Here is a 24,853-nt window from a genome sequence, read left to right as displayed (position 1 = left end):
ACCTGCAACGTAATTGGCTGCCAGAAATAAGACGGGACTAAGTTGACCTTGCTACATGGCCGGAGATTCCCAAATAAGATTTATATAAGGGTGTAAAGGAATTTAAGGAAGGATGTCAGGGAAGGGTAAAAGTGATCAAGGATGAGAGCAGTAACTTGTTTGCAGAATCTCATTTCATCCTGAACAGATAGAAAAACTACTATGGACAATTACTAAAAGTACACTTAACGGCAAAAAGAATGAGCCGGCGACAAATTCTAAGTTCCAGATACATAACATTGCGCATGCTCGTCTCGTCAAAGCCGTAGTTCACCAGGTAACACATAATTAAACCATTTAAATTTGCTGGATTTTGTTTAAGAGTCTAAAATATGTTATAATATCGAATGTAGGGTTGATTCTAGATACTTCAGGGCCTCTGAAGATTGAAATAATAATAAAATTGATAAATACAAAATCAACCAAAGCGAATATGAACAGGAAAACCACGTATTATGCCAAAACAATATTAAAAGTCACAGTAGCGTAAGTCGTTATGGCATTGGTCTATTGAATGAGTTGATACTAGTAGCTCAAGATTCGAATCTCCTACAATCTTCTTTTTTTTAAATTACAAATTTGCCATCATATATGTCTCGCAAAGCTATAGGTATGTGGTGATATCTCTTAGAATATACCCAAACTCTAATAATAAATCTCACCTCCCTCTCTCTTCTAAGCAATACACCTGTCAATAAAACGTTCTGTCTCGTCATTATGCTTAAAGATGGCAGAGAGACAACTCATTGCCCTGGTCCACTTAGGCTATTCTGCGGCCAGAGAGATTGGAATCCCATTGTCAACTCCTAAGCGGGGGCTAAATTGTTTATCGAGAATGGTGAAGTTGTGAATCGTCCCAATCCTGGTCGGTCGCACATCTATACAAGGGAAGAGGTTGCTATGTTATTGAGAGAAGTTGAAGTTTAGAACTGCCTCTCAGCTCAAGATGGCGTCCAACTTTCCTGCTTCTCCACACCATGAGACATTTTAGAGAGCATGGCATACGGTGTCGTCGAGCTGTGAGGAGAGAACATGTGATGATGGAGCATGCCATGGACCGTCTAGCATATGCTACTGTCCGACAGGAGTTCGATAAGAGAAATGTCATTTGCTCCGACGAGGTAATTGTCTCCAGTAGCAACGATGGTTCTGCCCTAGTTTATCATATGGATGGCCACCAATACGATGAACGCTTCGTGAGACAACTTAACAGGTCGGGTCGCATGAGCGTCGTGTGTTGGAGGTGGATGTCATACGCTGGGGCAGGACTTCTGAAATGCATCCACTGTCAGTTTACAGCAGAAATTTATGAGCACATTTTGGAAAATGTAATGATTCCTTCTGTCTGAAAACGATATCCAGAAGGAATACTTTTCTTCCAGCAGGATAATCACTCGGTACACGTCGCCAACCGGATTCAAAGATAATTTGCGAGGAGGTGTGATGTCGACCCGGTCGACTGGCCTCCAAAATCACCAGATATGAATCTGATTGAAAATTTGTGGGCTAGAGTCAAATGGATCCTACGCTCTAATTGGGCAGAACAACCATCCGTTCGGACAGCTGACGAATTGTGGGACAGAGTTCTAGATGCGTGGGAGGAGATGGCCATGAATTTAGAACTGTTCCATAATCTTGTGGACTCCATGCCGCGCAGAATGAGGGCAGTTGTTGACGCAGGTGGTTTGTGGACGAGATACTAGTCCCCACCACAGGCCTTTTTTGTTAATATATTAACAAATTGTTTGTTTTTGTTCATTTAATTATTTATTTATGTTTGATATGCGTCCGGTTTTCTAGGATGTGAAACAAGTATTTTTGTTTATACAAGCCAGGTCTTGCCAGTTAATAGCCCACAGGTGATGGGCAATAATATTTTTACAAGGCAGGCATAACGAAGTTTATTAACAAATGCCATTTCACATTTAAACTAATAAATTAATTAAAAACTAAAATTAAAAAAAAAATAATAATTTTACCACAATGGGAGGTGAACTCACAACCTCTGGAACGGATGTAAGACATCTTACCACTGGGCCACACACAGCTCGTAAGGTTGAGTACATTGCAGATGGACGACTTTCAATGAAGAGACAACACAGCAATGCCTTGATGCACAGTACGTTTACACGAGTGAACCGATAGAACTTAGCATTTCTATTTGCCATTAAGTGTACATAGGCCAAATAGAAATAATTGTGATGATATTCAAATACAAACTGCTAAGCCACTTATACTCGAACCCTTACTTTCTGAAGTCGAAATTGCAATAGAAAATCTGAAAAAGTACAAGTTGCCAGGTTTCGATCAAATTCCAGCAGAATTAATACAACAGGGTGGAAGCGCATTATCTAGCGAAATTCATAAGCTTGTACTTGCTATTTAGGAAAAGGAAATTGTACCAGAACAATGGAAGGTGTTCCTAATTGTACCCATCTTTAAGAAGGAGGAAAAGACTAACTGTAGTAACTTTTGAGGAATATCACTTTTGTTGATGTCGTACAAAATTTTGTCCAATATTCTTTTGAGAGGATTAATTCCATATGTACATGAAATTATTGGGGATTATCAGTGCAGTTTTAGGCGTAATAGATCGACTATTGATAAGATTTTTTGTACTCAACAGATATTGGAGAAAAATGGGAGTATAAAGGCACAGTACATCAGATATTAATAGGTTTCAAAAAGGCATATGACTTGGTTAAGAGAGAAGTTTTATATAATAAACTTATTGTTATTCCCAAGAAACTAGTTTGATTAATTAAAATGTGTCTCAGTGAAACATACAGCAGAGTCCATATAGACCAGTTTCTGTCTGATGCTTTTCCAATTCACTGTGGGCTAAAGCAAGGAGATGCACTATCACCTTTACTTTTTAACTTTGCTCTAGATTATGCCATTAGAAAAGTCCACAAAAACAGACAGGGTTTGGAATTGAACGGGTTACATCACCTACTTGTTTATGTGGATAACATGAATATGTTAGGAGAAATTCCACAAACGATTAGGAAAAACGCGAGAATTTTGCTTGAAGCAAGTAAGTAGATAGGTTTGGAAGTAAATCCCGAAAAGACAAAGTATATGATTACGTCTCCTGGCCAGTGCATAGTACGAAATTGAAAAATAAGAATTGGAAATGTATTTTTGGATCGATGTCTGGTAAAGTTCCCGAGTAGCTCAGTTGGTAGAGCATTGGTACGTTTAACCAAAGGTTCTGGGTTCGATGCCCGGCTCCGGAACAATTTTTCCCTCGAAATTATGAAAATTTATCCTCTGAAGAGGTGGAAAAATTCAAATACCATAGAGCAAGAGTAACAAATATAAATAACACTCGAGGGGAAATTATACACAGTTTTTATGAATTTATGAATTTAACAATGTCCGGCTCATTATATAATCTGTACAGTTCGAAATTATATCTTCTTCTCCATGTTCCGTTTTCTCTAACTGGTCCAAAGATTTGCCTAAGAATCTTTCTTTCAAATGTACATAATAATGTCGCATCTGACTTCGACAATGGCCAAGTCTCAGATGCGTAAGATAGTACAGACCTTATAAGAGTTTTATACATCATAATTCTTGTACTCCTAAATATAATTTGAGATTTCATATGTCTTCTAAGACCATAAAAGCATCTATTGGCTTGTATGGTGATTTTGTCAATTCCTGGCTATTCTGATGTTGTTTCCAAATGTCTGTTTTTTTCTATGTCTTACTATCATCCGTTGTGTTTCTCTTCTTCTGCTACAAGGATGAAGTAGACGCCTGTTCTGTTAGAGATTGTCAAAATGTACTTCTTTGATGTAATATTTTTTGTTCTCTCTGTTCCGTAAATAAAGTGTTGCATAAAATCTCGCCTTGTATCTCTGTACTCACAAAACACCACATGAGAAACTGGTGGTGGGTAATATAAGAGATAAGGAAATGAAGTGTGTAATTGTAATGATTTCAGACACTGGACTATATGGCAGATAAAAATGGGGAAATAATTTATCTGTATAAGCTGAAAGAAGGCAGAATAGAAAACAGCTGTGCCCTGCCAATTGCAGAATCATTTCTTGGACCTTCAACTTGTGACAGGGCTGATAGTGTAAGTATATTTACATACTTTTCGTGTAACACAGCTAACTTTTGCCACAGAGTCAGAGAAAGTCTTTACTTTAGTGTTATTCTTGTCATTCCTTTGATGAAAACGTGCACAAGATAAAGTTGGTTGTCTGTAATGTCCTTCACCAATAAAATATCCTGAGAAAGTATTGGACTGAAATTCGTCAAATAAATGTCTTCATTGTGAAACAGATGACCATCACTATAATTTCTCCTCAACATAGGACATCTCCTCTTTTAGGGTAAAATATAAAATAGAAAAAAAAGTAAGTCTACAGATAATCATCACAGTAAATTAAATATGCATCATACATATTGTAGGCCTAATTAAAAAAACAAAAGATTGTCAGCTTAGTTTATTTCATCAGAACAAACAAAGTCTTAGGAACACGTCACCGAACTATTAACACTTTTACAAATAGGACAATTAAACCCATGACATGAAACAACATGAATTATTGGCACACTCACTGGAAGGATACAAAGTGAGAGGTAGCTATTGTAGACAGAAGGGAAATGTGTGTATATTTGTTACAAATGGTATAAATTTTAATAGCATCAGCCTTTCAAAATTTTTCTGAAAAAAAGATTTAGAACTCTGTGCAATAGAATTAGAATTAAAATCTGGTAATCTTACAGTCAGAGATTTATACAAGTCGCTCCCTGAAGATTTCAAACATTGTATTAATCTATTAGAAAATGCACTATGGCACATACATGGTAAAAAAAAAACGAATATATGTTTTGCAGAGACTTAAATATTGACTCTCTTGCTGAGAACACTAGTAAGGAACAATTTAATACATTACGAGCAACCTTCAATTTAACACAACTAGAATACAAAGAGGATTTATTTCTGCAATTGATAATATAATTATAAGAAAGGATAGATTAGAGAGTTACCAGATAGTTCCCATTATAAATGGTCTTTTAGACCATGATGCACAACTAACAAGTATAAACGATAACCTTCCTTCATCAAAACACTAGTCTAAAGTTAGGTTAAGAGTCATAAATGAAGAATCTTTAAAAAACTTAGGGGTGCTATTCATAGACATTTCACTAGCCTGCGCTACGAGCGTGCTAAACAGGATTCATATCATATCATATCGCTGACACTGGTTTATGAATATGAAAAACGTTAGTTCGCTGATCATCCACCAAAGCCCCTGCTAAGAATGTCTATGAATAGGGCCTTTAGAATCTAAGCTCTCTAAAAACTGAAAAGTGGGAATCATTATATGATAATAATGATAATATGAATAGTAAATTCAATGTGTTTCATAATACATTCTTAAATATCTTTGAACCCAGTTTTCCTGTAAACTATAAAAATTCTCAAACATCTAAAAACAAATGAATTACACACGGCATAAAAATCTCATGTGAAACTAAGAGGACTCTAGGATATTCAAAGTAGAAACAGTAATGCCCCAAATTAATACCTTACTTTAAAAACTACTCTAAAATATTACACAAAGTAAATCTTAAAAGCCAAAGAACTTTAAAAAATTATTCTAAACTCGGATAATAAAATTAAAACAACTTGGAACATAATAAAAAAAAAAGCAGGAAGTTTAGACGTAAGAAACCAAGTACACTCTTGTAACAAATAATACAAGAACATCAGGTACAACAGAAGTTGTGAACATATTCAACAAAAACTTTCTATCAGTAACTGATAACCTGAACATCCCACAGTACACATCCACACTACAGTCTAAATCTAATGAGCCACAGCTTTGTAGCTCAGTTAATAATGACCCATATGATAGGCACAACATTACATCAGAAGATAGTAATTGCTTGCCCCAAGATGATGTCTTACTGCATATAAAAAAGAAATGTTGAAATTGAAATTAGAGTTCGTGAAGACCAATACTGATGTAGATTTCTATACTAAAGTTCAGACATATTTGCAACCAAGACCTCTTGAAGTGATATCTCTATCCAGTGCTTTTGCTTCAGTAAAGTCTCATTTTACAAACCTATGGATCAACAATTGGCTTTCTTCTGACAAAGGAAAAATTTTACAGTCTGTACAAAAGAAACCAAATGACCTGGAAATGTACAAAAACTTGCCCAGACATGTTCAAACATTTTTAACAAGAGCCAGAACAGGTCACATTGTCACTCAATTGTACCTACACCGATTTCACATTTCTGATAATCCTACTTGTCTGTGGTGTAATAATCATGATGAAGGTCTGGAACACATTCTTCTATACTGTCCATCCATAAACCACAAAAGAAGTAAATTAAAATCATCAGTACCAGTTGCAGAAGACACAGCCCTGCAGTATATATTGACTACACCCCAACTCTGGCTACTAGCAACAGGCATCCATAATGAACACCGATCAAAATACCCCTCATTTCTCATGAAAAATAACAACTGAATAGACTACAGTGGACTATAGTGGACTTTATGTTGTCAGCAAACAGCTGGATACATGAAGATAGATTTTATTAACTCTATAAGCCAAAAAAAAAAAAACAGTCTCTTATAAGGTGTTCTGAGACTTTAGGTCCTTCATTACATAAAATTCATCACAAATTGCTAGCTCATTCTTTTCTAAATTTAGCACAGCTTTGTGGAACAATTATACTACATACAAAGAAAAATTAAGATGCAACTCTGCAATCAATTTCTGTTTTTCTAAATCTGCCCCTAACAAGTGCTTCTTCATGAAATTGGGATAGTCATCTATGCTGGCAAAGTAAGACGATATAGCACTAAGATTTTGTAGAAGTCTCTCAGTACCAGGCTTTATAGATAACCATCGTGTGGTAACATGTCTAAGTAAATTGCCGTACTCCAAATCAACGAAGTCTTTTAGTTGGGCAACCCTTTTTGCTGAATTAGAAAAATAATGATAAACCTTAATAATTAACAATTCAACATCAAATGACATAACATTCATGCTGTCTCTACAAGCATTATGCACAACAGTTTGCTTTTATTAATTTGGGATTCTTTTGCTTTAAATGGAAATAAACAGAATTATTCTTCCCATAGTTGGCATTTGTATTGTCAGCTGTGAAGCTTGAAATTTGGCACAAATTCAGTTTGAGATTTGCAATTCGAGACACAATTAGTCCTGACGTTGCAACAGCACTTTTATTATCATCTTCATAAAAATCAATTAGTTTGTTGCATGCTCCAAGTTTTTCACTGAAGTATCCAACCACTATGGGAAAACATTTTTTGTTACTCTTATTCGAAGCATCGAATCCTACGCCCCCCCCCCCCAAATTAGTTTTCTCTTAGTGTTTCCTGCATATAACTTAAACTTTTGGTCCTAAGACACTTTTATCATTGATTCACACTTAATTTTTCCACATGTCACTTTCTTTGCAATGGCTGAACCGTGAAATAATTTGGACTGTAGTTTCACATTGCATTCGTTACTTGCATAACTTAGGTTTTGTTTCATGGTGTGGTAAGCTAATGCAAATTCAGATGCTGTGACTTGAAATGTATATAGAGAGAAGATATATAAATAAAATATACTATCAGTATTATTCATGTAAATTATAAAATAATGCCTTTAAAACGTTTCAAGTACCGTACTTACCATATCTGCTTCAGAAGAATTCACTTTCGTAAAAGATTTCATCAATGACGTTTGCAGGGACGATTTTTGCCTTTGTTTGTGACCTGTGCTGTTAAAGTGCTGCCTAACATCGCAAATTCCATCATGGGAAATAGAAAATCCTTCCCACACTTTTCCAATGAAAAGAACACATTTTGCCTTACATTGGTTTCCTTGAACTGGCCTCAAATCAGAATATTCCTGTTCCCATACTGCATGATATTGTTGAAGACTCCTTTCACCATCTTCCTTTCCTTTGCTTGTACTTGCTTCCATTTGAAGGAAACTAACACGTGGTTACCCAACTGAATAATAATCATGTAACATGTTTAATATTGTCAACTCGTAATATATGATTGAGAGAATAGAAACCAGCTACCAAATCAGGAAGCAAGTTAAACATCGTACCTACGCTATCTCACGTCACTAGCAACAATCACCAATCATGTCAAAGGATTTTAAAGTTTGCTACCAAAGAGTGGGCTATTTTAAAATTTGTAGAAACTGAGTATCTTGTCCAGTAAACCAAAAACAGAATATTTTGCATTCTGTTAAAGATTATAATGGAACGCGGAACAAAATAACAAAAAATGAAAATGTTCTGGGTACAGCAGGATGTCTGGCAACCCTACGTGTAAATGCTGTTCATCCAGATACATCTTTCATTTTTTTGTTAACTGTAAATAGCAGTGAACTTATCAAGTGAGTTATTAAATTTTATGGATGTGATTTACCATTGATTCTGTGAAAGGATTTGTTTTAGTGAAATTTCATTTAATGTGTATGATATACATAATGTATGTATTTATTCACACTGCAATAGATATATAACCGGTGGCAGTGGTAACTAATTACACTCAATAAAGACAATAATAAACACAATTAATAAAAAAATACAATTAATAATAATACTAACAATAATTAATAATAATAATAATAATAACAGGGAACATCCTAAATTAAATGAAGCACGATCAGTTAAAATAACATTTAAAGTAAATCTAATTTGTACCTTAAATCTATGTTCGAACTAAAACCCACATATGATATGTTCATATCTGCACAAGTACCTTTCAACACTACACTCATTTCGCTGTCAACTCACTTACTGCACTGGAACTACGACACATTTCACTGATTCTATTCTGATTTCACTAACACTTCAAAAACATTTCACTGTTCAAATACTTTGCACTGCCACTATAAACTATAAAGCTTCACTGACAGGAACATGTTTCACTTACTCAACACACTTCACTGACACAACATAATTCTTCACTGATAGAACACTTCAATAACAAAATATCAATTACACCCTTTAAATACTGTGTATAATTATCGTCTATTAGTAAAGTCCTTAAGCCTATTTTTAAATACATTTTTGGTTGTTGGTAAAGCCTTTAGTAAGTCTGCAGGTAAAGCATTCCAGTCCCTGATAGTACGATTGAGAATAGAAAACTTTCCACTGTCCGTCCTCTGTCTTCTTTCCCTCAATTTATAAGAGTGGTCGTTCCTTGAAGAGTAATTTGGTGGCTGCAACCTATTTTTTATTTCTCTCCAGGCAGGCTCACTTCTGTATGTTTTGAACAGTGCGCATAATCGAATTCGCGTTCTCCTGTCCGTGAGTGTGTCCCATTTTAATGGTGAATTTTTCCGACAATACTTGAGAGCCCGTTTTTGAATCTTTTCCAGTGTCTTAATATGTTCTAGTCTGTAAGGATCCCAACATGCAGCACCATATTCCATTACTGGACATACTAGTGATTTATATGCAATCTCTTTGGATTTATCAGAGCCTTTTCTTAGTACCCTCATCATAAAGTGTAACGCTCTTCATGCTTTTCCCGCTGTGTCTGTAACGTGTTCCCCCAGCCGAGATCGCTGCTAAATGTTATTCCGAGATATTTACATTTGTTAACTTCCGGAATGGTTTCACCCCCTAACGTATACGATGCAATTATTTTATTTCTTTTCCTTGTAAAGCTGATGGCTTTGCTCTTTAGAGAATTTATTTTCATTTTGTTGGCTATAGCCCAATCGTTTATTCTATTGAGGTCATTCTGAAAAAGAGTAGTATCTTCATAATTTTTTATTTCCCTGTATACCATACAATCATTCGCGAATAAGTGAACCCTAGACAAAGATATTAACTGGCAGATCATTTACAAAAGCCAGGAATAGAAGAGGCCCCAAGACACTCCCCTGTGGGACTCCGGAAGTAATTTCAATTGGGTTCGATAATTCCTCCCCCACCTGTACTCTCTGAGTGCGACAAGTTAAAAATTCCTTGATCCACTGGAGTACTCTTGAGTCAATCCCCGTTGATTGTAGTTTAACGAACAATATATCGTGTGGGACTACATCAAATGCGCGTGAAAAGTCAATAATCACTGCATCTACTTGGCTACTGGAATCTATTCCGTCTTCTAAATCCTGACATACAGTTACTAATTGACTCTCACATGAATACCCCCCCCCCCCGAAATCCATGCTGACAGTTATGTAACCAATTTGAGTCATCCCAATGCTGCCGTAGATAAGCTGAAATCAAGTGTTCCTCTGTTTGCAAACCACAGAGGTGAGGCTGACCGGTCTGTAATTTTTTGTATCTGAGCGAGACCCTGACTTATAAATTGGCACCACTATTGCATCTTTCCAATCTCGCAGGACAGTACCATTGTTAATTGATATTTCAAATATACGCACTAGATAGGGAATCATGGCTTCCCCTCCCAATTTTAGCACGTCTCCGGCGATACCATCAGGTCCTATTGATATATGATATTTTACATGCAAAACGTATGTTTGAGTATTTGTATAGTAACAAGAAATTGTTAAAGAAAATTAAGTCTAGTGATAAATATGCAAAAGCCGCAGAAGTGATATAAATGACGAAGTTGGTACAAGGAGTTCCTTGGTGAGAGGAATGAGTCAGCATTTTCAGATTTCAGAATATGGTAACCTTACAGATAACAATTTTGTCACATTCAAATATAAAACAGAAATAATCCTTCTTAAAATTTATGACTGGTTCACAACCAGTAAACTAGCAGCACTAAACATTATAAAATATAATTTAATTCAAAACCACTTCAAATTTAATCTCTCAAACATTAGACACACTTATCAACATATACCCAGTTGATGTGTCCATCAACAACTGGTCTGCATATTAATGATACATTAAACTGGAAAAATCATATTAAGGAAATAACCACCAAACATAGCTCAGCATTTTTCATGATAAAGTCATTACAGCAGTTTCTGAACAGTGGTATCTTAAAGACAATATATTTTGCTTATTTTTGTTCCATTATGTCTTACGGAATAATATTTTGGGGAAATTCTGTAGATAGTAAAAATATATTCTTACTACAAAAAACGAGCAATTAAAATACGAGGCCTGTCTAAAAAGTATCCGACCTTAAATTTTCCCGCGCAAAGTAGTGATTCTAAGGCGGCGCCACTGTCCACGGTGGAAGGAGGAACCGTAATGCGCATGCTTGAATTTTTTCACCGCATTCGCTTGTGCCAGTCACTGGCTGGTGGTCGCCAAGTAAGGTGCTGTTCTAAGTGCTTGTCGTATTTAGTTTTCTCGCAAGATGACTGAACGAATTGAGCAAAGATACTGCATCAAATTTTGTCAAAAGCTTGGTGATTCTCAAAGTCAAACAATTCGTAAGATTCAGCAGGTGTTTGGGGAAGATGCAATGGGTGTAACACAAATTAAAGAGTGGTTCAACTGATTCAAAGATGGCCGCACATCAGCGGAGAGTGAGCAGCATTGTGGCAGGCCCCAAACTGCTCGGAGTGCAGCTGTTGTTGAGAGGGTGCGAAATTTGGTGATGGCAGATCGTCGTTTGACCGTACAGGAGATTGCCGAAGAGGTTGGAGTGAGTAAAGATTCTGCACATGCAATTTTGCGTGATGATTTGAACATGAACTGAGTGGCTGCGAAATTCGTGCCCAAGTTGTTGTCCCTGGAACAAAAAGACCTCCGTCGTGACGTTGCACAGGACCTTCTGGACACCGCCAACACTGATCCTGGGTTTCTGAACACCGTGATAACTGGAGATGAGTCATGGTTGTACGGGTACGACCCAGAAACAAAAAGACAGTCGTCGCAATGGAAGCATCCCGAGTCTCCAAGGCCGAAGAAAGCGCGGCAGGTGCGAAGCAAAATCAAGGTGATGCTGACTGTTTTCTTTGATGTCCGTGGAATTGTGCATCACGAATACGCACCGGAAGGACAAACGGTGACAAAGGAGTACTATCACGATGTTCCCCGGCGACTCCGTGATGCAGTTCGGCGCAAAAGACCAGATATGTGGACGGCGAACATCTGGCACTTGCATCACGACAACGCCCCCGCACATTCATCCCAATTGATCCACACTTTCTTGGCCAAACATGGAATTACAACCGTTCGCCAACCTCCCTACTCTCCAGACCTGGCTCCTTGCGACTTCTGGTTGTTTCCAAAATTGAAGACACAACTGAAAGGATCCCGTTTTGAGAGTAGAGAAGAGATAATGCGGAACGCGACGACGGAGCTGAACACCATTCCAAAAGAAGACTTCCAGAGGTGTTTCCGGCAGTGGAAGGATCAGTGGGCTAAGTGTGTGCAAGCACAAGGGGCCTACTTTGAAGGGGATTAGGGTCCCAACCCCGTCAGGTATTTGAAATATTTTTTCTGGCTAAAGGTCGGATACTTTTTAGACAGGCCTCGTATACTTGAGGCTTTCCCAGCATTTGATATGGAATAATTCTTCTTGCATTCTGAGCCAGGTGAGTTGGATAGTTGCTTCCAAGCTTTCGATGACTAGCTCTGCCATCTTCTTCAGGGATTGAAGCTTACAGATTTGTGTAGACAATTTAAAAAACGATTAGAAATCCTGACCTCAACAAATCAGTACATATACTCCTTCGCGACTTTCTCTGATGTAGATGGATTCCATGCATTACAATCTGACATTCAGAATACATTTTTTTTTTTTGTCAAAAACTGTTTTTAAAATAGATGATACATTTAATAAATTAAATTGGACCACATGATTTGAAAAAGGAGCTATTGGAGGTTAGGTTCATTTAGGAAATGTGCTAAACTGGAGAATTTGCCACGGTAGCTTTGAACCATGTCGTTACGTTTACTACCAAATTGAGCTAAATACACAATGTCGCCAACATAAGGACATGATGATCTGTGGCGTTGTTAGAAGGAGAAATTTTTTTTTTTTTCTCCACCTGCTTCGTTCTGAACATTACTGAGAGATGGCACCATTGTTAGTGACAAGATGTATTTGTGTAAATATTCCAAACAGATTACGTGGCTTAGGTGAGGGTCTCGCGACGGGAACAGTTTTGCTTTGACGCATGCGTGGACACCTCATGCAGTAGCAGCGTGATCCTTACTTGAATTTATTTTCGTGTATACATTCCAGATCAAATCAAGAAGATCCCTTCTTGCATATTATACGAAGGTTAGGTTTGGTTAGTTTAGATTTTTATTAACCAAGTCCGCACTTGCGCAGACAGCCAAGATGATCCTTTCGGTCATGGCCCTTATGACAGTTTTTGTTTCGTAATATTGTTAAACAATAATATGATGAGAGCGGTGAATAATTTCATGGCCGCTAAAAGTTTTCTTCGTAAAAGTCGAGATATTTTCTCTAAACCACAAATAAAACTGCAACGCTGTCATAATTACGTACTTAACGCTTTGGTGAACATTAACCGGAAATTTACTTTCCTTCAGTGGGTATGGAACAACAAGTTTTGATGGTGAAATCATTGCAATAAGGGAAAGTCTCAGGAATCTTCTATGCCACATCAATAAATTTAGGAATGCAGATATATTGTCAGACTCCAAAGCAGCTATTCTATCAATAGTCTCTAAACACACACCTTCATCTCAAACAGCAGAAATAACTAAAATGCTCTCTCAATTAATATCACTCAATAAAAGAATTGTATTCCAATGGATACCATCCCATTGTGGAATCCTGGGAAATGAGAATGCGGATGCTTTAGCAAAGAAGGGCAGCACTGCTACTTACAGACCTGTTACTAAATCTACGTATTAATCTGTGAAAAGATTTATTAAATCTACATACTTAGACTTCAACAAACAAAATTTGATAACACATTCTCAAGGGAAAAAATGGAACTCTCTGCATCAAAATCCATAGTTAATTCCCGATTTACCACGAAAATCGTCTGTATCTGCATTTAGATTGGCAACAGGCCATGATTGTTTGGCCAAACACCTGCATAGAATTGGAATATATCAGTCCCCTAACTGTCCATTGTGCAACTCAAACCAAGAAATGGATTCGGAACACCTCAAAATCTGTGCTTCATTAGCTGGTCATGATAATATCTTTGAAAAATATTGGAGTGCAAGAGGTCAAATGACTTTATTGTCAAACGCCTGGCATTAGAAAACAACAACAACTTTCCTTCAGTGTCTCATAGCACGCTTTCCCCCTGTTGATTAGCAATCAGCATAGGTCTAGGTCTAGTAGTATATTTAACTACTGTTAATTAAGCTTCACAATATATTTTAATAATCAAGATACAAAAATATTGAAAAAATATGATATTGATACGAAAAGGATGTGTATATAATCGAGAGTATGCAGATGCGACACACAACTATCTTAATGCACATGCGTCAAGTGATTAATTTTAAATAGGTCTGCACTTGGTCTGCATATCTTCCTGACCATTAGAAAGCAGTCAAGAGTTTGAAGTTACTGCTGCAAAAACAGTAAAGTCGATGTGCGCATGTTCTTGATTTAGTGTTAAGAAATATGAAGAGACCAAGAAAAATCGTGACAATCTTCCTTTCCCGCCTCCAATAAGAACATCAAAATTATGTTATCAAGTTCTCTCCATCTTGGGTCATTAAAAGCAATACGTGCAGTGGAATATGGTATCATTTTTCTCATATTGCAGATATATGCCGCTCTAAAGAATGCAAGGGAAATACCTCTCCCTTCTTTTTCCAGAAGAATGCTCAAGAAAGAAAAGTAAGTACAACAGAATATTCATAAAAATTCAGACAATCTGAAATCCTTTCCTTCAATCTAGCTTGTAAGTGATGTTAGTTTGAGAACCAGATACGAATTCCAGGAAGAACAAGCGGAATTTAAAGGTGTAATAGATCTGCAGCACTGTGTGCCCATGCTGATGATCTGCACCACTTGTTTCATTTATGAATTAGTTCAAGCATGATATTTAGGATTTCTGTTTTCTCCTTGTATTATATGTCAATTCCATGAGTGGTGATAAGAGAAGCATGGCATGAAATACTTCTGCGGCCATAAATATTTCATCTGGATCTCTTTGGTGTAAGTAATAATGATATATTTAATAATAAAACACACATGTTAGGTCAATAATATAGTGTGCATTAATTTGATGAAATGCATTAAAGGTGATATGTTACAGTTGTGTGAACACTAATAAGTGACATATCACCTTTAATGTATTTCATCATAATGATATATCTAGCAAACATCCGGAATGCATTGTTGAGGATCAAGGCTGGCCGAAGCAGAGGTGAACGATCATCCAACCAGCTGATAATTATAGCTGGCATACGAAACCAGACTTTGCTACTCACTGTTACTCTCCAAATTCCCCACAAAGCTAAGTGGTCCCATTGCACTGGAGGAAATTCCATGAGAAAATTTCTTCTCCCATGAGGATTTGAACATCAAGTCACTCTAATTACAGTGACAATTGTTCTCAATCTCTTGTAGTTATTGTGCTTACCCATGTACTGGAACAGGAAAGATTACAAAATTTTAAAAAATGCAAAGATTTTACCAGGAGGGATATTAACTCAGATCATGTCCTGCTGATAGGCTAAGTTAGGGTTCAAGCCACAGTCGCATTTTGCTACTTTACTTCTAAAAATACAACAAACAATTAATGTAAATGTACAAAAATGCGACAACCATATTGGACTTCAGAAACGAAGATGGTAATGGAGAAAACGAAATGAAAGATATGTTTGAACTAATCTGAAATTAAATGAAATGCTAATGGCATGGGCAATATTCAAAAAGGAATTGAGCAATAGATGTGCAGGAATGGATTTCAAAGAGTTGGTGTAATTCATATAAGTTAAGTGAACAATGTCTTCTAACTGATTTATATAATTCCATCGCTTATTCTGAATTGTGAGCAAGAATTTAGTTGCATGAATCTTTTTAAAACTGAAATAAAATTAGAAACCACCTTTCAGTAAAAAGAGTTAGCACTCTGTGCTAACAATAAATCTTGAAGGGCCTACTTGTAAAGAATTTCAATGTTTAGAGTGCCCATAAAATAACGTATTTTAATTAGTGTTGTGGGATTTAATCGATTAATCGATCAATTTCTATTGTAAGATTAATCGATAAAAAATATTTAATCGAATAATCTAGTCAATTAAAATTAATCAGTTGTACTTGATATTAATTATTATTTCTTTTTTATTGGGTTATTTTACGACGCTGTATCAACATCTCAGCTTATTTAGCGTCTGAATGAAATGGTGATAATGCCTGTGAAATGAGTCCGGGGTCCAGCACCAAAAGTTACCCAGCATTTGCTCGTATTGGGTTGAGGGAAAACCCCGGAATAAACCTCAATAATTTGCCCCGACCGGGATTCGAACCCGAGCCACCTGGTTTCGCAGCCAGATGCGCTGACCGTTACTCCACAGGCTATTAATTATTATTTTGTTAATGCAAACTCAGAGTAAAAATTCCGACGATATTCGTCTCTCAGAAATTACTTACTTCAAACATATAATACCGTTATTTTGTAACTGCAAAGCAGTAGCATAGGGCAAATCTTTGCACAAACACTTCAGAAAGAGATTAAGATATGAGGACAGTCGCCTAGTCAACACCTATTGAAAGTTGAAAAACAATGCAAAACCCTTATTAAGTTTGTCATCTCGTGTTCCTAGCATATGAAACACATACTTTTCTGGAATTCGCCCCGCTCATCCCTTAGCCATGGCTACACTGTGTGCAAGTGAGAGAGTAACTATCTTCTTCTCTTTCTAAAATTTTGTAACCCAATTACAACATGGGCCAGTTTGCTGTTCTGTTGCAGTTTCTTTACGAGAGGACACGCTCTGTATATCACAGAATGAAATAAGCTTGTGTAAGATGAAAGTATAAGACATACTGTGTACAGTCATACCTGGTATGGGTGGCCAATGACCCCTCGTTTTGGAAATATTGGCTATTGTTTGTGACATACTTCCGTTAGGTGCCTAATAGGGAAGCATTGGACTGTGTAAAAGCGTAGCTCATATGGTTGGGTGCTGAGTTGTTATTCAGGGAACCTGAGTTCGAATCTTAACTGGTCCTATATTTTTTTTTCTTTTAATAATGATTAATAGTGTGATCACAGTAATCTATTTACATATATCATATTTCTCAATGTATTGAACGCTTCGTCATGTTTTAAACAAATCACTAATTAGCTAACATTGTATTGTAAAGGATAAACAAGGAAATATTGCTCACGTAGGCAGGTCACTGGAGTCTGTTCTGTTTCTATTCCACTTCATTTTGTACATGTTTCATTATGATAAATATCATAAAAACACACAAAACATACATATTTCCTGCACCATGTACAGCAAATGAAAGAAGGTTGTCCACAGTCACACACATTTTTCCGCATTTCTGCTGCGAAACAGACATCTTTCACATTCACAAACACTTCTCGTTCGTTTATTAATTTTGATGCATACCACGCATATTTCAACATGGCTTTGAATATAGGAGCTGATAACTGAAAGTGAATTAAGGAGTGAATTTTGAGGTCATCCTCCCTTGAAGCAATTTGTCGTCCAGTTTGTAAAAGGAAAGAGCTATTTTCCAAATATTTGATAAAAATCTTCACCTGTCTAAAAAGATAAACATCACAGGACTGGCATACTCCAGCACATTTGGGTGAAATCACTTTAAGGTTGCACGTTACTTCATTTTCTTCATTTGTAAATATTTCATCATACAAAGAAGGATTTACCTGCCCTTCACATGAGTCCAGAATTAGAAGAAATGGCTGCTCTTTCACATATGTCTTTATTACTTTCTCCAGGTATTGCTTATGGAGTTGAGATGTCAGCTTTCCTGATGAAGAACGTGTTACACATATATTTCCGAATTTAGAAGTGAGTTCATCTACTTGACGTTGCACTCTTGGGCCAAATTGTCCTTTTGGTTCTAATAATGATAATAATATCAAGTTTTAAAAAATGAGAAGGCATTAGGATTCGAACTGGGGTTGCCTGGATGACAACTCAGCATCCAACCATATGAGCTATGCTGTTACATAGTATAATGTTTCCCTATTAGGCACCTAACGGAAGTATGTCACAAATAATAGCCAATATTTCCAAAACGAGGGGTCATTGGCCGCCTATACCAGGTATGATTTTAAACAGTACGTCTTGTACTTTCATCTCACACAATCTTATTTAATTCAGTGATATACAGAGCATGTCCTCTCCTTGTGAGTTTCTAGATGAAGCTTGTGTGTTTACTTTGTTAAAGAAAAAAATCAGATTTCTGTGGTCTGTGAAAAAAGTGAAAACTCCATTATGTCATAGGCCTATGAGAATTTTAGAAGTAAACTCGGTGAAACATTTGGATTTAAATTGAACGATCGTGGAGAAGTGTTTGACAAAAATAAAATTTCGTGTTTAGTGATGCAGAAAAACATTGTTACTAAACGTAGAGCAGCACTTAATTCGGAGCATGTGAATATACTCACATGTTCAAAATCATGGATGAAGCAGTATTAACTAGGTGAGTCTTCATACTTTTTTTATTTGTGTTTGTCTCAAAAATCCCCGGAGAATTGACACAATAAATTATAAGCCTACATAATAAATAACTAAAATAGTATTGTTTTGTAATACAGTACTATACAGTATATACATATATACTACATTTTATACTTATGCTTATCACCAAACACAAATTAAATTTAACAATAATTGTGTATTACAGTATATTAAAACTTTTTTTTGAAATCAATCAAAGCTCGATTAATGGATTAAATTCAGATCGTTGATCAATTAAATATTTTGATCGATCAACAGCACTAATTTTAATGTGATGTAAATTCAGCAGTAATTGGTTCTAAACATACCTATGTGTAATGACTTATGGTACTTACATAAGTATATCTAGAGTGTAGAAAGATTGATTGAAAGTAATAAAACTCCAAGAAATATATTACATAACTTTTTATTTCTGCATACTTTATTAATTTTATCATTTTGTAGAACTATTTATAATATTGCACAAGCTTTTCGTAACTTGCACAAATAATTTTCCATTTGTGCATTTTTGCGAAAAATTATTTATTTTCTGGGTGAAGTAGATATTCGTCTGAAGAAGATAAGGGAAAAACAGATGGCGAAGTAATTGGACCTGAAGAACAGAGAGGAAAAGCCACTACATTAGAATCCACACCTGAGAATAGTAGAGAGTACTGGACTCATCTAAAAAGCTGTATAGAGATAACAGCATAAGAAACCATAGGATACAGAGAAAGTGTAAAAATGAAAAAAATCTTGCGTCACAGGAAAGATATTGAAGAAGACGGAGAAAATGAAAAAAGAAGAAGGTACAAGAAACTGCAGGAAACTAAACAATGAACTAAGAAGAGAAACTGATCAGGCGAAGAAAGACTGGATGGAAGAGAAATGTAAAGCAGTAGAGGATCTAAAGAGAAAAGAAAGAGATGATTTAATGTACTGCGAAGTAAAATGTTTGGACTTCACAAATAAGAACAGCAAATCCATGTGGTTGATAGAAGATGAAATCGGAAATAAAATAACAAACAAAAAATACTGAACACATGGACGAAATATATAGAAGAGTTATATGAGACAGGGAATCATCCAGATGAGTTAGTCATAGAAGGCGAAACAGTCATATCAGAAGACGAAAAAAGATTTTGTATTTTAAGGGAAGAAGTTGAACTAGTGCTTAAGGAAATGAAGAATGGGAAAGCAACAGGAGTTGATGGAATCCCCATTGAGTTAGTGAAATGCTTGGGTGAGGACAAGAAGGAATTTATATCAATGTGCAACTAAATATATGAGAAAGCCAAATGGCCTTAAGATTTTACAGAGACAGTGTTGCTGCCACTACCAAAGAAAAATAATGCCAAGAAATGTAACAAGTTCAGGACTATCAGCCTGATATAGTGAAGATTCTCCTGTGAATACCGAATCGACGTTTATATTCTAAAATGGAAGGACAGTTGGAAGGAGAAGAGCAGTTTGGCTTCAGGATACGAGGAATGTAATTGGACTACTACGAACAATCGGCAAAAGATATCTAGAGAAGAATAAAGAAGTGTATATAGTGTTCGCGTAGGCTTTCGCGGCTGGTGTACATGGTGTGTGGATAAGCTTCGGGGCTTCTACCGCGTTGTCTTGGTGTTGGTGGCTGACGTTTCGACCACTGTGTTGTAGTCATCTTCAGAGCAATTGTTGAATAAGGAAATAGCCTGAAGTGTCTCAGTGACTGTTTACTACGTACTGTATATACCTTTAGTGTTTGTTAGAGCACTACAAATATACACACTATTTATGTAATTCCGGTCATAATGCAGACCCCTGATCACATATAACAGATTGGCCATCCCCATGTTAAAAACGGTAACATGTAGAAGAGAACAACCACCAGGATCGTCACTGTCGATTAGTAACAACTGCTAGATGGAAGTACAGTTGCTCCATGCAATTCAACATGACTTTTTCTACTGTTGCTAGATGGCAGCATAGTGAAAACGATAAAAGTTATTGCCTATGAGAGTGATCAATTTGTTATATGTGATCTGGGTGCAGACATAGATTCACTTTACACTAAATGTATGTCCAAAGGGTCAGAATGTCCCCATCATTCTCCACACAAAATATGCGTTCGCCTCAGCATTGCTGGTGAAAGCGTGTCACATGGTATCCTTCATCAATGGTGTCGTACCGTTCCTGTGCAACAATGTTCTTGATGAAACCTCACAGTGCATTGTCACAGGTTGTAAGGTGGCTAAGGGAGAGGAACTGGTAAGATGAGTGACAAACACCTCAGTGAGATGTTTCGACAATGCTGGATTGGCCGTGGGTTACCCATCTTACCTGCATTATGACTGGAATTACATAAATAGTGTGTATATTTGAGGTAACAGGACTTTGTGCCGAACCTGTACAAACAGAACAATCTGCCGAGTTGAATCCCACAGTCAAGGTGACATCAGAGTTTAAGTATGAAATCATGTATAAGGTCAACTTTGAGTTTGCAAAAGATTTTTTCATTATACATCTTGATTACACAACCTTTAACACTATATCACAAGGAATATGTATTATATGTCTTTCTCGTGTTAAACTTTACTGTACATGGAAATTCTACATATTCAACCAAAAGCCAGAAACTAAACACACTAGAACAATACGAAATATATAGACACACAAAAACACATCCAAATGAAATTCTCAACACACAACTCAATTTCAGAACACACACACACACTCTTTGACTCCACATTACACTACACAAAAACACCCTCACAGGAAACACAAACAAAAGGCGCCAAGACCAGGACCAACCAGTTCTGAAGATGGCCCATAACAGGCTGAAACATGTTAACCAGCTACGGTAAAATTTAACACGAGAAAGACATATAATACATATTCCGTATTAAGTTTTCATTGTATTTATATATAATACACATTAATTACATATTAATATTTTATTTTAATACTACAGAAATAATAATAATAGTTACCGGTACACTGTTAAAGTTTTTTTTTTATCTGGGCAGAAAGTATATGATTCTTAGAGACACTTATGGGCTGAATTCAGATCTATTCTTCGATTTCTTCATAAGGGATAGTTTTTTTACTTATTCAATTTACAGTTTTTCCCCGTGGTTTTATTATTCTGGTGGAGGTTAGCATGAATATAACTCAATAAAGTGGTTATATTTAATTTTTAATGGTATCATGGTAATTGGAGATAATATAACCAAGCACTGCAACTGATATCACTTGTTTAGAATTCAATATGGCGGATTGTTCTGCTCGGAATATAGACTGCTTTAGTATTTATCTCAAAAATAAACGGACTAGTAATTTCCGTAGGTTCTTGTCATGTCATTATATACCCATAAAAAATTGTGAGATGACGAAGTAATTTCTTCTTAACTTTCCAACATTGCACTTTATTTGCTGTGAATATCTTGAGATTCTAACAGTAGCTTTATTTCGCAGGTATGTTAATCTTGCAAAGATGATCATTTCTTCCAACATCAAAGATGCTGAAGAAATTACAAAAAAATTCATGCAGTAATGAAGTGATTAAATATCTTATACAGTTCATATTTCTCAGTGTTTCACAAAAATAATAATACAATTCCAGGACAGATGCAATAAAAATGTTCAGTATAAACATTAAATATATTTTGTGAAGAACACTATGGTTAACGTTTAATATGGTATTTATTACAGTTTTTACAATGCAGACAGATTCAAACACCCAGTTGTATTTTATGCGACTGTGAATTCATTCCAGTTTCTAAAATAAAAAGAAAAACATATTGTAAAATAAAAACATTTTCTTACAAAAAAACTGATGTTATGAAAGATGTTAATTTATTAGCACTATGCAGATAGTTATATGATTGGAAAAGGCACTCAGAATCCATTACTGTAGTATTAAAATATGAGATAAGGTACAACCAAGCTCTTCTTTAGTCTGGATTCATATTTTGTCCGAAATTCAATTTCAGCTCAAGCAGCTGGTTAGGTATAATGCCCATTTCACATGCTAGAAAACTTTTTGCATTTGTTGGAAGGCCACTGTTTCCTCACGGAATGCAGGTACGCATTATATAAGAATTTTCCTGTCCAATATAAATCGCACATTAGAATTCTTAACCCAGACCTTCGGTGTGGGGGAGGAAAAGTGACTTCACCAATGGTGTTTTACATCAGGTTTTTTAGAATGGATAGATGAAGTGGGTCATTTCATCCATGTGCATAACAGTTACCACCATCAATGAATTAGGCAAACATTGTATTGTAAAATACGTATTAACCAAACCTGCATTGAGATCCTTACATAATTTCATATAAACCTAACCAATAAAAGTCTACTTATTTTGTGCCAGTGGATGCATAAATTACAACTAATTTCTTAACTTCCCTTCATTCACCAAAAATTGCAATATCGGACAATCACATGATCTTGAGAACCACTGGTCATGATGGTCAGGTCTGGACCTCAGATAATCATAGTTGAGATTGTAACACAGTTCTTAATTTATGTTAAATGCTGGAAAACGAATTATGGACATAACCCTTGTATACGAAATTCTTCGTAAAAACAGATAGTAAGTAACAAAACAAGCAAGTACAAAAACATCACAAAATTAGCAAAGCTTGTGATGACTGCTATTTCTAGAAGTCACATCACGTTCTATTATAACACTAGTCAGTAATTGAATCGAACACTGCATTTGTTAAACAAGAAATCTAATTATTAATTAGACAAATAACAAAAATGTGAGCGGTTTTAAATTCCAGCACTGCACGTAGAATTTCTGGTCGACAAAGATGGTGAGTGAAAGCAAGTGGACATGCTGTCCATATTTACATATGGGAATACTAAAAACGAAAAAAAGAGTGTAAATTACTCTACTATGTCACGTTTTACTATACCACTGTTATCTGATTGCACGTGTAGAAAATGAATTAGAAATACTGACAGTTTTTGAAATGCTTGGCTGTACCCGAGTTACCTTCTACTCCAAGTCTCGCAGGTTGATAGTTGATTCTGCAAACTCGTGGCGAGTGCCGCTTGCAGAATCCAGTAGCAGGACTTGGAACTCCCCCACTCCTGCAGGACCTACTGCCGCCATCATGTGGTCCTCAGGATAAAGAGTATGCTGATTGTTTGACAGGTCATCCTATGCAGAATAATGTTATTCTTTAGACAGGAGAATGGACGAAGTTACACAACATAGAGCTGCATGCATTGTATTCTTCACCTAACATAATTAGGAACATTAAATCCAGATGTTTGAGATGGGCAGGTATGTAGCACATATGGGTGAATCTAAGAATGCATATAGAGCGTTAGTTGGAGGACCTAAGGGGAAAAGACCTTTGGGAAGGCCAAGGTGTAGATGGGAGGATAATATTAAAATAGATTTGAGGGAAATGGGATATGATGGTAGGGACTGGATTAATCTTGATCACGATAGGGACCAATGGCGGGCTTATGTGAGGGCAGCAATGAACCTCTGAGTTCCTTAAAAGCCATTTGTAAGTAAGGCACACTGAAAGCCAGCTTTCTCCTGGAATGGGAGTAAAGCCAGGAGTGCTGTATCGTGTTTGCATCATTTATTTATTGTTCTACTTTTAGCTAAGCCTCTGTCTGTATACAACTAGACACAATGTATAATTTCTTCTGGTAGTCAATCATCCCATCACTCGTGGTAAGTAATGAGTAATGGAATTCAACTTGGTGTCCTTTACATCCTAAAAACTTCCCACATCTCTGAATATCTTTTCCTTTCATTCCCAATATTGATTCTCTTCTTCTGTTATCCTCTTTAGAACTTTTTTTATATTCATTTTATCTGCCAAACTCTTGGTATTAACAATTTAACATATTTATCTGTTTTATCGTCTATTCTATATCTTTCTTAATATATTTGTTCCAAAATCGTTTTTCTTATATTCTACTTTATTTTCCCCTAAAGCTTCTATAGAAATCTCACGTTTGTATATTCTTCGCAATATACTGATAGAATTCTTTTATCCAGCTTCTTCTACAGAGTACTATCAGTGATCTTATATATGCTGGTACATGAACATACACCATCTACTCCAATGCAGTGCAACAGAATGACAAACAAGGACAGAATCTTTGGTATGCAAGAATCACATCTAATGGACGCCAATAGAATTTTTAAAAAAATTTCAAAATATCTTGTCTCTAATCTTTCATTACATGGCATTTGTAAAATATCGGAAATTAATTGGTCATTGTCAGTAATTATCTTGGCTGCAGTTT

The 24,853-nt window shown here is 36.1% G+C and overlaps 2 protein-coding genes across 11 annotated transcripts in view; one reads left to right on the top strand and one right to left on the bottom strand.

Moving 5' to 3' along the window:
* Positions 1-22,182, top strand: part of LOC138695154 (mutS protein homolog 5-like) — a 98,046-nt gene extending 75,864 nt beyond the window's left edge. For 7 of the 8 annotated variants that reach the window (XM_069819609.1, XM_069819605.1, XM_069819607.1 and 4 more), the window contains 3 exons: positions 3,992-4,129; positions 14,700-14,773; positions 22,045-22,182. In XM_069819609.1, coding sequence (XP_069675710.1) covers positions 3,992-4,129; positions 14,700-14,773; positions 22,045-22,123 — 291 coding nt within the window. In that variant the 3' untranslated portion in view covers positions 22,124-22,182. Of the gene's footprint in view, positions 1-3,991; positions 4,130-14,699; positions 14,774-22,044 lie in introns of those variants that run through there. The other variant, XR_011331082.1, reaches the window with a different exon arrangement.
* The window catches only part of LOC138695153 (uncharacterized), a 61,671-nt gene continuing 58,785 nt past the window's right edge, over positions 21,968-24,853 (bottom strand). For all 3 annotated transcript variants that reach the window (XM_069819601.1, XM_069819599.1, XM_069819600.1), the window contains 2 exons: positions 23,574-23,741; positions 21,968-22,348 (listed from right to left, as the gene is read on the bottom strand). In XM_069819601.1, the coding sequence (XP_069675702.1) occupies positions 23,577-23,741 (165 nt within the window). In that variant the 3' untranslated portion in view covers positions 21,968-22,348; positions 23,574-23,576. The remainder of the gene's footprint in view (positions 22,349-23,573; positions 23,742-24,853) is intronic.

The sequence above is a fragment of the Periplaneta americana genome, chromosome 2 (assembly GCF_040183065.1).
Source record: "Periplaneta americana isolate PAMFEO1 chromosome 2, P.americana_PAMFEO1_priV1, whole genome shotgun sequence".
NCBI lineage: Eukaryota > Metazoa > Arthropoda > Insecta > Blattodea > Blattidae > Periplaneta > Periplaneta americana.
The sequence above is the reverse complement of the archived record's forward strand: the minus strand, read 5'-3'. Positions and strand labels throughout refer to the sequence as shown.